This window comes from Rana temporaria, chromosome 5, assembly GCF_905171775.1.
Source record: "Rana temporaria chromosome 5, aRanTem1.1, whole genome shotgun sequence".
Lineage (NCBI taxonomy): Eukaryota > Metazoa > Chordata > Amphibia > Anura > Ranidae > Rana > Rana temporaria.
The window spans coordinates 322,132,454-322,148,983 of NC_053493.1; the positions used below are offsets into that span (position 1 = coordinate 322,132,454).

Genomic DNA, 16,530 nt, shown 5'->3' on the forward strand with positions numbered 1-16,530 from the left:
CCGACGGGAATTGTGTGATGGCAGGCAGTTGTCGGAAAATCTGACCGTTTGTATGCTCCATTGGACAATTGTTGTCGGATTTTCCGCTAAAACAAATGTTTGATAGCATGCTTTAAAATTTTACGACAAAATTTGTCAGATTATTCGATCGTGTGTACAGAAGTCCTCTGGAAAAAAATTCCAAACATGCATGCTCAGAAGCAATGCTAAGCATAACACAACATAAGCAGAAGGTGCACAAAGGGTAGCGCTAAAGAGCTAAAAAGCCACGTAATTTTGTGTTTGTTGGCCGGCAATTCTTTGCCGTTTGTATGCAAGACAAGTTCATGGCCAATGCCCTTTCGGACAAAAGTTCTATGCTTTGTCCGTGGAAAATCCGATGGTGTATACCAGGCTGTATACCAGATATTTAAAATAAATAAACAGCTGTGTCCTCACAACGAGTTAACACATGAAGATTTATTTAAAAAGCATCCGATCGCTAAATGCCTGGAGGTTTTTACTAACATTATAAGATGGTACATAACATTATACAGTGGAACCTTGGACTGTGAGCATAATCCATTCCAGGAGAATGCTTGTAACCCAAAGCACTCGCAAATCAAAGCGAGATTCCCCATAGAAGTCAATGGAAACAAGATAATTAGTTCCACGTTGACTTCTATTGTATGCAGTACCGCATGTGGCCAGAGATGGGGGGGGGGGCAACGGAGAGACTTGGCACCTCTGGCCAAATTAAGTACACCACAGAGGCTTGAATCCTGCTCATTTTGCGAGACAACACTCGAAAACCGACTGAGGATTTTTTTTTAAGTAATAGCTCGTATTGTGAAACGCTTGTTAACCGCGTTATTTGCAATCCGAGGTATTACTGTATAGGCTGTACAGATGCTCCTCCTAAATATTCAGAATATGTATAACCCTGATTGTTCATTGGAACTATAATAGTAGTCATAATCAAAGTGAATTCCAGAGAAAACAACATAGACGATAGTTCCTAATCTGCATTTAGGCATCCAGCATCAACCCCCCCCCCCCCCCCCAAAAAAAAGTATGAAAATGCAGAAAGAAAAGTGCAACTTAATATAAATCTTTATGACTGCAGGTATAACAGCGGGGAAAAATGTAGGAAGTCCCCCTTTACATTACACAGCCCCCATACCTCTGGACCTCTTCACATTACACAGCCCCCATACCTCTGAACTCCTTTACATTACACAGCCCCAGCACCTCTGGACCCCTTTACATTACACAGCTCTGCACCTCTGGACCCCTTTACATTACACAGCTCCCCACACCTCTGGACCCCTTTACATTACACAGCTCTGCACCTCTGGACCCCTTTACATTACACAGCTCCCCACACCTCTGGACCCCTTTACATTACACAACTCTGCACCTCTGGACCCCTTTACATTACACAGCTCCCCACACCTCTGAACCCCTTTACATTACACAGCACCCTGCACCTCTGGACCCCTTTATATTACACAGCCCCTCCACACCTCTGGACCCCTTTACATTACACAACCCCTCCACACCTCTGGAACCCTTTACATTACACAGCCCCCCCACACCTCCAGACCCCTTTACATTACATAGCCCGCACACCTCTGGACTTCTTTGCATTTCCACAGCTCTGCCCCTTCCTACCTTATTCAAGCATGCAGAGGGGGAGACACAGGAGAGCGGAGCAGGGAGTAGGAGGAAGAATCGGAAGAGAGAAACAGCAGCAATAAATAGATAGCAGGAGCTGCCGGAGTTATTGTTCCAAGTTAACCAGCAGGTGATTGGTTTCTAGATGGTCCTAGCAACCAATCACCCACTGGTTAACTTGGAAAGTTAACTCCGGTAGCTCTTCCTGTCTATTTAATGCTGCTGTTTCTCTCTTCATTTCTGCCTCCTGCTCCCTGCTCCACCCTTTCTCTGCCACTCACTAACACAGGAATCCGGCAGCTGGCCCTTGGTGTCACCCCTCTGATGGATGTCACCCTGGTGCAGCCCGCACCCCCATAGCGACGCCACTGCTGTCACCCCCTGTTCCCAATTCAAGATCAGGGCAAGTAATACACTTTATACAAAACCCAGTCCAGTAGGTATGTGTAAAAACAGAATCAAAGAAGTATATATACAACAAATGGGGTTCTGTAACTGTTAGTATATATAAAGACTTTCAGGGAAATGTTTGCTGTTTAAAATGGTTTCATCTTTTAATAAAATTGAGAAACGCTGCTCTACAGGTTAATAAAAAATTCTGACTGGTTCCGTTTTAGTGACATCAAGAAGTTGACATTACTAACAGTTAATGTTTGCCTTCCAAATGTGCAATAAAAAATGTTCCTCTTTACACATTTTAAGAGCTACAAATATTACAGCAAATGAATTTCTGTAAAGCCTGCAGGATCTGCTTTCCGTAAACAGGGCTAATTTGACAGCATTCACAAAACACAGGCTCTTATGAAAAAGTAAAGCCAGTCTGCTCTCATGAGGATAGTTATCCCTCTGTCTGAAAAAGATCTGTTAATTAGAAAGGAATAACCACTGCAGCCCATAAAACCTAAAGTACTGTTTTAGGACTTTATCCGTAATTTGCAAATGCATGAGTGGCTCACAGTATAAAAGTCTTAAAGGACCTGGGGCCAAATCCATAAAGCAGATGCGCCGACTTAACTCGAGATTTCTAAATTAACACCGCGCGTATCTTTGCGCCTGATCCTCAAAACGAGCAAATTACGCTAAACACGCCGCTGTATTTGATAGGCAAAGATGCAAATGAGGGAGATAGGGCGATCCACAAAATTAAGTGTGTGCGGCGTAGATTACGACCTGTGCGCTTCTGTTAGTTTCCCGGAGCAATTTTACACTTTATAAAAGCAGCCCTAATTTTACACATGCCGTGTAAAGGTTAGCTAAAGCAATACCATGAAGGAAGAGCTGAGCACACACACTTGCTGGACTACAATCTGTATGCCACCATGCCAGGGGCATCCATGCCCCTATCTATAATAGTGACTTTAGTAACCCAGGGTACCCCCTCTTCTGAGGGAACAGCAGTCAGGAGACGCCTCGCAGAATGCATATTTGCACAGTAAACGCACATTAATGATGTCACAATGAGAATGCATGAATGCACGCCACTGTGGTCCCTAGCACAGACACATCACATGCACATCGAATTGGATTAGATCCAAGTCCCCCCCCCTTTGGTACTTGGGAGCAGCAACGCCACACCACGGCTCCAATTATGTCACTGTGCATTCATACACCATTCAGGAACCTGGGATCACTTCTCCCTGGTCCTGGGGATCCCTACTCCACCAAAACTGAGGGTGACACCCTTATTTTATCAGGAATGCCACCCCCCCCCCCCCCCACATTCACACATCATTCACACACATAAATCAAATCATAAGTACAGAATACCAAATGAAATAATAAAAATAAAAATAAAAACATAAAAATAAAAAAACAAAAGTATCCCTGCTAATTATCGGCGGCGAGTGCTACGCCTTGGCTGGCCACGGGCACGGCCACGCCCTCGGGGAGGATGTCCATGGGGGGGTGTGAGCAGGGGAAGGAGGATCCTCCTGGGGGGGAGGGGAAGGAGGAGCCTCCTGGGGGGGTGAGCAGGGGAAGGAGGAGCCTCCCCTGCTGGCCTGCCCTCCAAGGCCACTGCAATTCTAGTGAGACAGGCAGTGAGGGCAGCCGCATTGGCCTGGCCAGACCTAGTATTGTCCTTCACAGCCTGGGTCAGGGCAGTCACCTCCTGGGCCACGCCTGTTGTGGCAGTCTGTAGTTCGTTCATGCATGTAATGACCGCCACTGAGTTGGTGGCCACATCACCGACTGCCTCCATCATTACACCCAGGCTGTGCTCCATCTGGTTCATTTTTTGTAGCATTTTAGCCAGAGTGCGGGTCTGCCGGGCATTGTCCCTCAGCAGACTGGCCGGCAGACGCTCGGCCACCCCCCTGGTGGCCTGGATCGCCATCCTGCCTGCCCCTGAGGCTTGTGGCCTGGGAGGAGGGGATAGAGTGACCCTTGTGGGTGGAGGCCTGTTGGGGGAGAAGTGGGAGGGGCTACCCCTGATGGTGGCCTGACTGGTGCCAGCCTCTGGGGTAGCCTCAGGGGAAGACTCAAAGGTCATCATATCAGAGGCCAACAGGACTTCCCGGCCAATCTGAATATTTTCTTCCTCCTCCCCCTCATCCTCCTCCCCCTCATCCTCCTCCCCCTCAACCTCCTCCCCCTCAACCTCCTCATGAGGGGAGGTTTGGCCACTCCCCTTCCCTGGGGAATCCTGCCCTTCTTGGGAGTCATCAGCAGCCTGTCTTGGGGGTGGTGCAGCAGCCTGGCCCGATGGCCCAGCAACCTCCTGGCCTGATGGGCCTGCAACCTCCTGGCCATCTGTGGAGGACACAAAACAATCACAGGTTTGAGGATCCACACACTTTGCACATCTTCCCATCCCCCACCCACACATGCTAATCACCAGAGAGAAAAAACAAAAACTTACCTGTCCTCACAGGAACATCTGACTGATAGCCAGGCAGGCCCACCACCTGCTGTGGGTGGAAACACTGGGCCAGTGCCCATTCCTCCTCCGTCAGTCTGACTGGGCAGGGTCCCCCTCCTCCAGTGCCCCTGGTATGGGCGTCCATCTTTGCCATCTTATTGCGGACGACGCTCCTAAGGTCGTTAATCTTTTTCTGTATGCCAGCGGGGGTCCTGGTCTCCCCCCCCCGCCGCATTGACCTGATCCGTTATCCGTTTAAGGAGCTCCTTCCTCCTGGCCGGGGTGGTGTTCTGGCTCTCAGGGCCATGCAGATATCGCCCATATCGCACGATGCCCCGAGCAAGAATTCGCTTCTCTCCCAGGGTGAAATTAAGCTTCCTGCGCTTGGGGGCCATCACAGACACCACCCAGCACCAAGAAACTCACCTAAAAAACAATCACCAATACACACCCAACAAACAGACAAAAATACACACCAAAAAAACAGACAAAAATATACACCCAAAAAACAAACCAAAATCTAAACACACAAGCAGACAGCTACTATAAATTCAAAATAAATCACGAACAAAAAACAAACAAAATACAAGCACAAAAAAACAATCAGCAAAAACAACAAACAAACAAAATAACAAAATACACTTATCAAAAACAAACACCAACTAGACTCTCCAACTCCTCAAACACTTTTCTCACAAACACAACTTACCAACACACCAACAAACGTTAAGAGCAGAAGCAAATTGCTCATGGAAGGGAAACACTGGGATATACTTTTGCAAGGGAAGTGTGTTTGACTGGGGCTTTTTATACACAGGGCGATCCTCAAACTAAGTACGCTTGGCCTTTTACCTATCTCACTGATTGCGCCGAGCAAAGTTCTGCACATGCGCAGTGAGCAGCAGATTTGTGCGCGCATGCGCAGTACGGCCGGCCCTTCATTTGCATGGGGTCACGGCTCATTACAATGAAGCACGCCCACTTCCTTCCCACTTGCAATAACCCCGCCTTACGCCTCGGAATTTAAGTTACGCAGGCACAATTTTGTGCGCAAATGCGCTGTGGATATGGCACTTACGACACCAACTTAGGGCGCCGTAACTTAAATGACATAAGTTTTGACTAACTAAAATTGCGCCGCTGTTTGTGGATTAGGCCCTATGTGTGTGTTTTTTTTTTTATGATTGCTATACTTACACTAAGGTTGCCTTACAATATTAAGGGGCAGATCCACAAAAGTATTATGCCGGCGTATCTCTTGATACGCCGCGTAATTTCAAATTTTGCGCGTCGTATCTTTGTTTTGTATCTTCAAAACAAGATACAACGGCATCTCGGCTAGATCCGACAGGCGTACGTCTTAGTACGCCGTCGGATCTAAGCTGCAATTTTTCGGCGGCTGCTAGGTGGCGTTTTCGTCGAATTCCGCGTCGAGTATGCAAATTAGCTAGTTACGGCGATCCACGAACGTACGTCCGGCCGGCGCATTTTTTTACGTCGTTTGCGTTCGGCTTTTCCGGCGTATAGTTAAAGCTACTGTTATGAGGCGTACTCAATGTTAAGTATGGCCGTCGTTCCCGCGTAGAAATTTGAAATGTTTACGTCCTTTGCGTAAGCCGTTCGCGAATAGGGATTTGCGTAGAATGACATCACCGTCGGAAGCATTGGCTTGTTCCGGGTTAATTTCGAGCATGCGCATTGGAATACCCCCACGGACGGCGCATGCACAGTTAAAAAAACGTTGTTTACGTCGGGTCACGAGGTATTTACATAAAACACGTCCCCATCACAGAGATTTGAATGGCGCGCCATTACGAGGATTAAAAAAAAAAAGTTACGGCGGCTAGTGTATCTTAGATATGCTGCACCCGTCGTATTATTGCGCGCAGGTACGTGGATCTGCCCCTAAGCCTTTCATGAGTTATGCCCCATACACATGACCAATTTTTCAGGTTGTAAAAAATGAAGGTTTTTTTAATGTCATTAAAAACGATCGTGTGTGGGCTCCAGAGCATTTTTCACGATGTAAAAAATGGGCATTAAAAATTTAGAACATGCTCTAATTTTTCACTACGTTTTTAACGTTGTCGTTTTTAACGTCTTAAAAAATGGTCGTGTGTGGGCTTTAACGACGTGAAAAAAACGCGCATGCTCAGAAGCAAGTTATGAGACGGGAGCGCTTGTTCTGGTAAAAATAGCGTTCGTAATGGAGTAAGCACATTCATCACGCTGTAACAGACTGAAAAGCGCAAATCGTCTTTTACTAACACAAAATCAGCAAAAGCAGCCCCAAGGGTGGCGTCATCCGAATGGAACTTCCCCTTTGTAGTGCCGTCGTACGTGTTGTACGTCGCCGCGCTTTGCTAGAGCAAGGCCGTTTTAACGTTCGGGTTGAAAAAAAAACGTTGTTTTTTCTAGACCATTAAAAACTTCATTTTTTACAACCCGAAAAACGGTCGTGTGTACGCGGCATAAACCTATTTCTGACATTTGTTGCTTGCAAGTTAAAATCTGTATTTGCTAGAAAATTACTTAGCACCCCCCAAACATTATATATATACATATATTTTTAGCAGAGAATCTAGAGAATAAAATGGCGATCGTTGCAATATTTTATGTCACACTGTATTTGCGCAGCGGTCTTTCAAATGCAATTTTTTAGAAAAAAATACACTTTCATTAACTAAAAAACGGAAGAGTCAAGTTAGCCCAATATGTTTGTATAATGTAAAAGATGATTTTACCCTGAGTAAATAGATATCCAACATGTCAAGCTTTGAAATTGTGCACACTTGTGGAATGACGACAAACTACAGTCCCTAAAAATCTTCATAGGCAGCACTTTAAAAAAAAAATCACGGTTACCAAGTTAGAGTTACAGGGGAGGTCTACTGCTAGAATTATTGCTCTGACGGTCGCAGCGATACCTAACATGTGTGATTTGAACACCATTTACATATGTGGGCGCGACTTACGTGTGCGTATTATGTTTTTCTAATTTACTTTATTTATTTTTCTTGGTATTTTAAAAAATTTGATCACTTTATTACTGTCACAATGACTGTAAACATCCCTTGTGACAGTAATAGGTGGTGACAGGTACTCTTTATGGAGGGATCGGAGGTCTAAAAGACCCAAAATCCCTGTTTTGCACTTTAAAGTATTTAGATTGCCAAAAACGGCGATTCTCGGGACATGTGTCTGCTGACATACGCCGCTCTATAGAAGAGACTGGAGAGTCTGATCAGGTCCGCCTGAAAAACTGACAAATAAACCTGACCTGACAGCCCGTGTGAAAGAGGCCTCGCTTTTAACACACATATGTGTTTTAACCAAATTTGTTTGTAAGCTAAACCATATATCAAGGCAAAAAACAAAACATACTAATACATCTCTGGAATACATACACATTTCCTATGTTTTATTCCTCAAAATACATTACACATAGAGCAAAATAACTGTTGATATTCCAGAAATATCATGTGCTTCTGCCTTCATCTTTGACATGACAACACAGCTTTAAATTGCAAAACAAATGGTGTCAGCCCTGCTTAGGCTGCATTCACACCTGAGCGTTTTGTCGCCTGAAGCGCGACGCCCCAAAATGCTAGAGGGGAAAAATACATTATTCTCTATGGAGATGGTTCACATCTCCACTACAAAACGCCGCGTTTTGTCGTGGCAAATCACGGAAAATCACGGTAAAACACTCCACGTTTGGTCGCGGTAAATCGTGGTAAAAAACGCCGCAAAACGCTACGCTCAGGTGTGAATGCAGCCTTACTTCTATTCTGATAAATAAAAAACAAAGCCTTCACCTAATCTCCTCCCCCTCTTCTTCCCTATAAACCCTCTTTGTGCACATGTAAATATCACAGTAAATTAGCAGTTCACAATATAATTTGTTTGTGTGCACTTATTAAACAGATTTAACAAAATACTTTCAATTGTGCATTTAGGAGCCCAAATGGGAGAAAATCAGTGCAGCTTATCAGTAGCCATTAGTGCCACCTATCAGTACCCATCAGTGATGCCTATCAGTGCCCATCCATGCCTATCAGTGCAGCTTATCAGAGCCCATCAGTGCCACCTCATCAGTGCTCATCAGTGCCACCTCATCAGTGCACATCAATGCAGCTTCATCAGTGCCCATCAGTGCAGCCTCATCAGTGCCCATCAGTGTAGCCTCATAAGCGCACATTAGTGAGGAAGAAAATATACATATACACTAGGGCTGTGCAAATTAACTTTTAATTAATCGATTAATCTTTAATTTTTTTGATCGATCAAAATCTTTTTGATCGATTAAAATTCTTTTGATTGGTACTCACCTCTCCGCCGGCTTCTGGGCCTTCAGGGAGTTCTGTCGGAGATCCAGTAACGTCACGGACACCGGCGGGGCTTGCCGTGTCCATCTGAAGGGCTCCTTTGCTGTGCCTTCATATCTGCATGCCGGCGGGACCTTACTATCTGCCACACACAAGGGCTGTAACACTTCCCTCTATCACTTCCCTCTATCAACCTGGGATTCTACAGCCATCCTCTGGGAGTTGTGATAGTTCCCTTCATGGGACATCTACATGCCGACGGACTGATGTTAACCTCTCCTCATCTGGATTCAGCAGTGGCATCGTTGTACACATTTTTATACCAGTCTCATACTTAGCTACATGTTTTTATGACTGCTTTTGGTACCGTTTGGTATTACTCGCACCATTTTTACAGTTTATGTAGCTACATTGATTTTATCTCCAGTGCAATATTTATTTGGTTACCTACTTGAAGACTATAAAAGTTTTAATGCTATTCCCATCGAGCGCTGCCTTTGTGTGTTTTTTGTATCCTGCTATCCATTTTTCCAGTTGTTGGTAGCTGCACTGGGAATCAGCCTGCAAGGAGATCAGCTAAAAGTAGTTGGATCTGTATGTGCGTTATAATTAATCGAAATTAGTCGATTAATCGAAGAAAAAAAAAAACGATTAATCGAACAGAAAATTTTTGATCAGTAACAGCCCTAATATACACTGAAAGAATCTTGTGAGCTACCACTGTTATAAATATATCCTAAGTACCATGCTGTATATTCAGCTGCTGTCACTGATCACAATCCCATATGTTCGCGCTTATTAAAATAAATATAAATAGTGACACACTATGCTTATACTAAAGAACCCAAATTTGTGTTAATATCAGTATGACAACATTATTTGTGACATATAACATTGTATATATTTAAATAAAGGTGTATAGTGAATAAAGTGCCAAAGTGCATATAGCACAACCCAATATTAATAAAATATTTGAATGAATATATAATCTCTGATACATCCATAAAGTCCATTAAATAGAGCTATATGATCAAATTCTTATAATGGTGCTCCAAACGTGTCCATGTGCGAATCTGCTCACCCTGGGAGCGTGTGACCACACAATTAAGTTTGGTCAGATCACGCAAACAAACCACCTCTGGGATCTGTGGAGATAGATCTCTGTGGGATCCTGAACTGTCCAGTAACGTTGTCTCCATACACGTATAAATGATAAGGTCTAGATAGTGTTTTACCGTTTTTTAAAACATATTTATTTAAAATATGTGTCAACACACGTTGGGGAGGGGACAGGACAGTGTAGGAGGCAGCGGGTTGTTTCACTGCGGAGGGAAATACGATCTCATTAGATTTTTTTCTATTTGTCATAGAGTAGTGCGCTGAAGAAACTGTATCATGTGAGTACCCTGGAGTTTTTTTTATAAATATGTTTTAAAAAATGGTAAAAAACACTATCTAGACTTTATCTTTAATACATGCACTGAGACAACGTTACTGGACAGTTGTGCAATGTGTGATGAGCTTAAAATGAATTGCTCCTTTACTTGTCTAGACATTAGTACCAGGCAGTTCAGAGGTTGCATGGCTGTTTTTATGGTCGCCATACATATTTTGATGTTTTTAATCCAAATGGTCTGCAATTTGATCCAAATTATTGAATCTGAAAAAAATCAAATAGCCATAACTTCTCTTCTGATCGAGTTAGACTCAATTTTGATTAGATTCATTTAAAATGATTGATCGCTTGCATTAATAGTCAGCATTGAGATATTTTGTTCATGAATATAATCGTATTTCAATCAATCAGATTATGAGGTGAACATGGTGGAAATAGAGATGCGATTGATGACTTATGATCGTGAGTTATGATTGCATCTTACCTATCAATAATAAAAATCTACTTCCCCATGTGTGGCATATCAGTCAAATGGGTTGTTGAGTATAGATCAATTATTTCAATCAGAAAATAAATAAATCAGTTATCAAATCGTGTAACCACTATCAACCAATAAATATACATTTTTTCTATGAATGGTAACCAGGCACATGTGAGTGAAGGCCACTTGGCAACTCAAGTGCATCACATACTGTATAAATGGAACACACTTTGTGCTCGCATGTATCTCTTACCTGAAAAACAGTACAGTATACCAGAGCAAAGAAGTAATTAGTGCAGTCACTCCATGAATTAGAACTAGTGACATCTCTGTAAACATATATTATCACATCTGTCTACCCCAATTCTCTCTAGATAAACTATGGGCATTGTTTAAGTCAAGTTACACAAGATGCAAGTATACAGGATGTCATGGTAGTGCATATCTGCATTGAATGCACTTAATTTTCAGACACTGACATTTTTGTAGTAGTTAACCAGCATTTTTAATGTATTGCTTTTATTTTCGTCTTAGGTGGATAACTTTAAAATCAAAGCTGTGTATCTTGGAAAACTTCAGAGGATTGTTCTTGGTTTCAGAAATGCAAAAAGAGGTATATATAGATATGTTACTAATAAACAGACCCAGCCTTCCAAGACTGTTACTTTTTAGCCATAACCGTGATTCTTCAACGATATTGTAAAAGAAAAAGATGAGAATGGTGCGCTTATTCAATAATGTGCCATAAAGTAGTATACTCAAAGAAAAAATATTCTGAGTATCCAAACATACAAACAAATATATAAATAAATGTGAATAAAGTCCAACTAAAGCCCAATAGTAGGAGTTAGTTCATATAAAGGCAAAAATCTCATAGAGATAACGTGATAGAAGAAAAAACAGATAAAACATCTATCCAAGCATCGACTGTTAAGTTTATGAATTGGTCGCTCACCTCCAACAATGACCCAAGGGTCAAACAAGGCTCATCAGATAGTCAGATAAGGAATCCTGCTGATGGATCTGTAAAGGCATCCAGGTTCCAGGTGAAGACGAAGAACTACGTCCAAAACTTGGCATGAAAACATCTTGGGTAATTCCACATATAGAGGAAACAGCGCGCTCCAAGGAATGGCACTTCTTGTATAAATGGCGCTCAAAGAAAATTTTCACTTCATTTACTGGAGGTTGATGGTTTATATTTACCTAAAAAATTAGAACATAGTAGCGCGCAAGTTTTCTCTTATAACACTTCAACGATATTGGCCACCCAATGGCGATGGCAGCCATACAAGAGGTGCAAAAATGTACTAATGCAGTTGTTAAAAGATCACACCTTCTATTCCAGTAGTTTGAAATCCTACAGATATTTCTATGAAATTAGCTTTCTTTGCAGATTAGCTGCCTATGTATAAGACAACCATAAGACAATAAAGTGCTGCACCTTATTTTGCATACAAGGCATCGAAAAAGTTGCCTTGGCCCTCAAGTGCCATTGCTTGCTTTTCTGCCAATGGCATTTGTTTGTGTCTAGTCTAAAGATTTTCAATAAAAGCTTCTCTCTTTGTAAAAAGCGTTTTTTAACTCTTCTACAAAGCACAAACAACATGACAGCTGGATGGAACCATAGAAAATTCAGATTTCCTTTGAAATAATGTTTTTCCATTTTTTTAACTTTGAATTACATTTCAGCCTAGGATAATTTGCTGTATATATTACACATAACATGACCAACTATATTCGCTAAGCATTTCTTTTATTTGGATTTGAAAAGCACAAATAACCTTTAATTATGGTGTACTGAAGGGACAGTCTAACGGTATTGTTGTTTCTACAGAATCATGGTTCCTGGAAAAAATTGTGGTTAAAGAGGACTTTACTGCTTCAAAATACATATTTTATCACAATGACTGGATAACTTCTCCTTCCCTGGAAGAATTTATAGAAACTGGAATCTTACTAAAAGGTGATAACATAAACATGAAAGATACTTATATTTAACCAATATTTACAACATATTTGTTAAATTTGCCTTCCTTACAAAACTAAGAAACCATACTTGTAGTAGGCACAGCCTTGTGTGTGGTTCATTGTGTCTCCATTTCCCAGCAGTGAAGAAGGTGGCCCAGCCCACAAACGGTAGCTTTCAGGTCATTCATCTACCAAATTACATCACTTAAAGAGGGGGTTCACCCTATAATTTTTTTTTTCTAGCATTAAATTAAGCATAGTAGCGCGAGCTACAGTATGCCTTTATTTATTTTTTTAGCCCCGTACTCACTGTTTAATCCTATAGTGAAGATTCCGACTACCCGCGGGGAATGGGCGTTCCTATCCAGAGGGAAGATTGACAGCCGGCTCTGGTGCGTCACGCTTCTCCGGAAATAGCCGAAATAGGACTTGGCTCTTCACGGCGCCTGCGCATAGTCTGTGCGCAGGCGCCGTATAGCGCCGTGAAGAGCCAAGACCTACTCCGACTATCTTCGGGGAGCGTGACGTGCCATAGCCCTCTGAATAGGAACGCCCATTCCCCGCGGGGAGTCGGAATCTTCACTATAGGATTAAACAGTGAGTACGGGGCTAAAAAAATAAAATAAAGGCATACTGTAGCTCGCTCTACTATGCTTAATTTAATGCTAGAATGTTGGTAATGAGGGTGAACCACCGCTTTAAGTACAGCATTAAAGGGAGACTAATATTTAAATTCTGACATTTTTTTAATTGCAGAAGGCAGTGAAAGAGAATTAATGTTGATGTTCAGATTAGAATTGCCAGTCTAGTCTTACAATCTCTGTGTTGTGTGAGAGGCAACAGTGAGGTCCCCAATGAATACCAAATCTATGGGGACAGACTGGAGCAGAGAGCACCAATTACTTCTGTATAAGCTGAAAAGTTCATATTTGTTTAGCAGGTTGGCATAGGAAAAGGATACTTATGTCTATATATATATATATATATATATATATATATATATATATATATATATATATATATATATATATATATATATATATATATATATATATATATACTGGACCCCCTGGATGGGACCTGGGTCCACTCTAATTCATCCCAAAGGTGTTCTATCAGGTTGAGGTCAGGACTCTGTGCAGGCCAGTCAAGTTCCTCCACCCCAAACTCACTTACCCATGTGTTTATGGACCTTGCTTTGTGCACTGGTGCGCAGTCATGTTGGAACAGGAAGGGGCCATCCCCAAACAAAGTTGGGAGCATGAAATTGTCCAAAATGTCTTGGTATACTGATGCCTTAAGAGTTCCAATCACTGGAACTAAGGGGTCAAGCCCAACCCCTGGAAAACAACCCCACACCATAAACCCCCCTCCACCAAATTATATGGAGGGGTGGCCCAATACTTTTGACATAATAGTGTGGATGAGCGAGTTTGAGGTGGAGGAACTTGATTGGCCTGCATCCTGTTCTGATCTCAACCTGAAAAAAAAAACCTTTGATATCCATTACAATGGAGACTGCGAGCCAGGCCTTCTCGTCCAACATTAGTGCCTGACCTCACAAATACGCTTCTGGAAGAATGGTCAAGCATTCCCATAAACACACTCCTAAACCTTATGGACAGCCTTCCCAGAAGAGTTGAAGCTGCTATAGCTGCAAAGGGTGGGCCAACTCAATATTGAATCCTATGGACTAAGACTGTATTCCATTAAAGTTCATGTTTGTGTAAAGGCAGGCGTCCCAATACTTTTGTCAATAAAGTGTACATACATATGCACAGGGCTTTTTCCCCCCAGAGAATAGGTGGAGAAACTCCTCCTTCTGGGTCACCCCTTGTCTCTTCCCCTATCTACCTTCAAACACCACCCCTTAGTTCCATCCTCTAACCACTTACCAGTACCGCCCCTTTTAGAGCATACAGTTTCAGGTATCATTTTGTGGTACTAAGTAATTTGTATGGAAATTAATAATGATGTTGAGGAAAGCACTAAAATAGATCCCCTGCAGTCAGTAACGATGAATTAACCAGCAACAATAATTCCACCCCCCCCCCCCAGCAACAAGGGCCCCTTTCAACAAAATACCACTATACGTACACACACAAACCACACAAACAGTATATATTATGAAGGATCGGTATATAAAATATATCATTAATAAAATAGGTATACAGGGCCAGATTCACATACATTTCCGCTACGCAGCGGCGGCGTAACGTAATCCATTTACGTTACACCGCCGCAAGTTTGCAGCATAAGTCCCTGATTCACAAACTACTTACCTGTAAACTTGCGGTGGTGTAACGTAAATGCGCTCGGCGCAAGCCCGCCCAATTCAAATGGGGCGGGCACCATTTAAATTAGGCGCGTTCTCGCGCCGAGCATACTGCGCATGCTCCGTTGGGTAAATTACCCGACGTGCATTGCGCTAAATGACGTCTCAAGGACGTCATTGGTTTCGGCGTTAACGTAAATGGCGTCCAGCGCCATTCACGGACGACTTACGCAAACAACGTGATGTTTTAAATTTTGACGCGGGAACAACGGCCATACTTAACATGGCTTAGAACACCTAGGGCTCAGCCCTAATTTTACGATGCGTATCTCGACGGAAACAACGTAAAGTTAGAGCGACGGGTAACGCGGACGTTCGGGGATCGCCGTAACTAGTCATTTGCATATTCTACGCCGACCGCAATGGCCTCGCCACCTAGCGGCCGGCATAGAATTGCATCCTAAGATCCGACAGTGTAAGTCAATTACACCTGTCGGATCTTAGGGCTAGCTATGCGTAACTGATTCTATGAATCAGCCGCATAGTTAGGACGGGCGGATCACAGAGATACGACGGCGTATCAGGAGCTACGCCGTTGTATCTCTTTTGTGAATCTGGCCCAGAGTATATAACCCTGGTTCCTGCATTACCAAATATTGTGGACCAACTTGGTAGTTTGCTTCAGTCACCTGTCTTAGAGGGACAAACCCTAACATCAAGACATGGAAGCATGTGGGTCACATTTTAGTTAATTTTGGCCCTTACGTTAACATTTTCTATATATTGTTTTACATTAATACTTTCCATGTGATTATTGCTGTTGACAAAAAAGCCATAAAAATGTTTATGCAAGGTAGAGAAAATGACTCTTTAAGTTTAGGCTGTTTCGAGATATGACAGAGCATTCCTAAATGTGCAGTCAGCCATTGGGGCATAAGGAAATAATTTGTATGTCTCCTCCTACTGCCATTGGTTAAATTAAGTTGTTGGTTTTTGAATGTGTGACAGAAGTAAAGACTTTTAAATACCTTTTGGATAATGCTGTAATCAGTACCTAAAGGAAATCATACACTATTTGGTATATTGAAATTTTAATGATTTTTAGAAACATTTCATTTTCAAATTCATCTCTGCTTTAAATTAATCATCAACATTGAGTTATCTGGGTGAGCAGTTAATGAGAATCTTCTTCATCCTTGGAAACTAATTCTATCTTAATGACCTATTTTCTGAAATGGCCATTCTTTTACTGTGTGCGGTAATAATCTTCTGATATCATTCGATTGGATAGTTAGAAAAGGCTATTATTTTTGCATAGTTGTTACAGCTCAGATAAAGTAATTTCTATACTCTGAGGTATCTTCTCAACACACAGAACACACAGGTTGGGAAAAACATAAACTTAATGTAGCAATGTAGGGCCAGATTCACAGAGCAGATACGACGGCGTATCTCCTGATACGCTGTCGTATCTGTTGTTCTATCTATGCGACTGATTCATAGAACCAGTTACGCATGGATAGCCATAAGATCCGACAGGTGTAATTGTTTTACACTGTCGGA

At 42.4% G+C, this 16,530-nt stretch overlaps 1 protein-coding gene across 1 annotated transcript in view; it reads left to right on the forward strand.

Annotated features, from left to right (window-relative positions):
• Nucleotides 1–16,530, forward strand: part of LOC120940997 (lipoxygenase homology domain-containing protein 1-like) — a 470,937-nt gene that overhangs the window by 350,300 nt on the left and 104,107 nt on the right. The window contains exons 39-40 of the mRNA XM_040354208.1: nucleotides 11,256–11,334; nucleotides 12,559–12,687. Coding sequence (XP_040210142.1) covers nucleotides 11,256–11,334; nucleotides 12,559–12,687 — 208 coding nt within the window. The remainder of the gene's footprint in view (nucleotides 1–11,255; nucleotides 11,335–12,558; nucleotides 12,688–16,530) is intronic.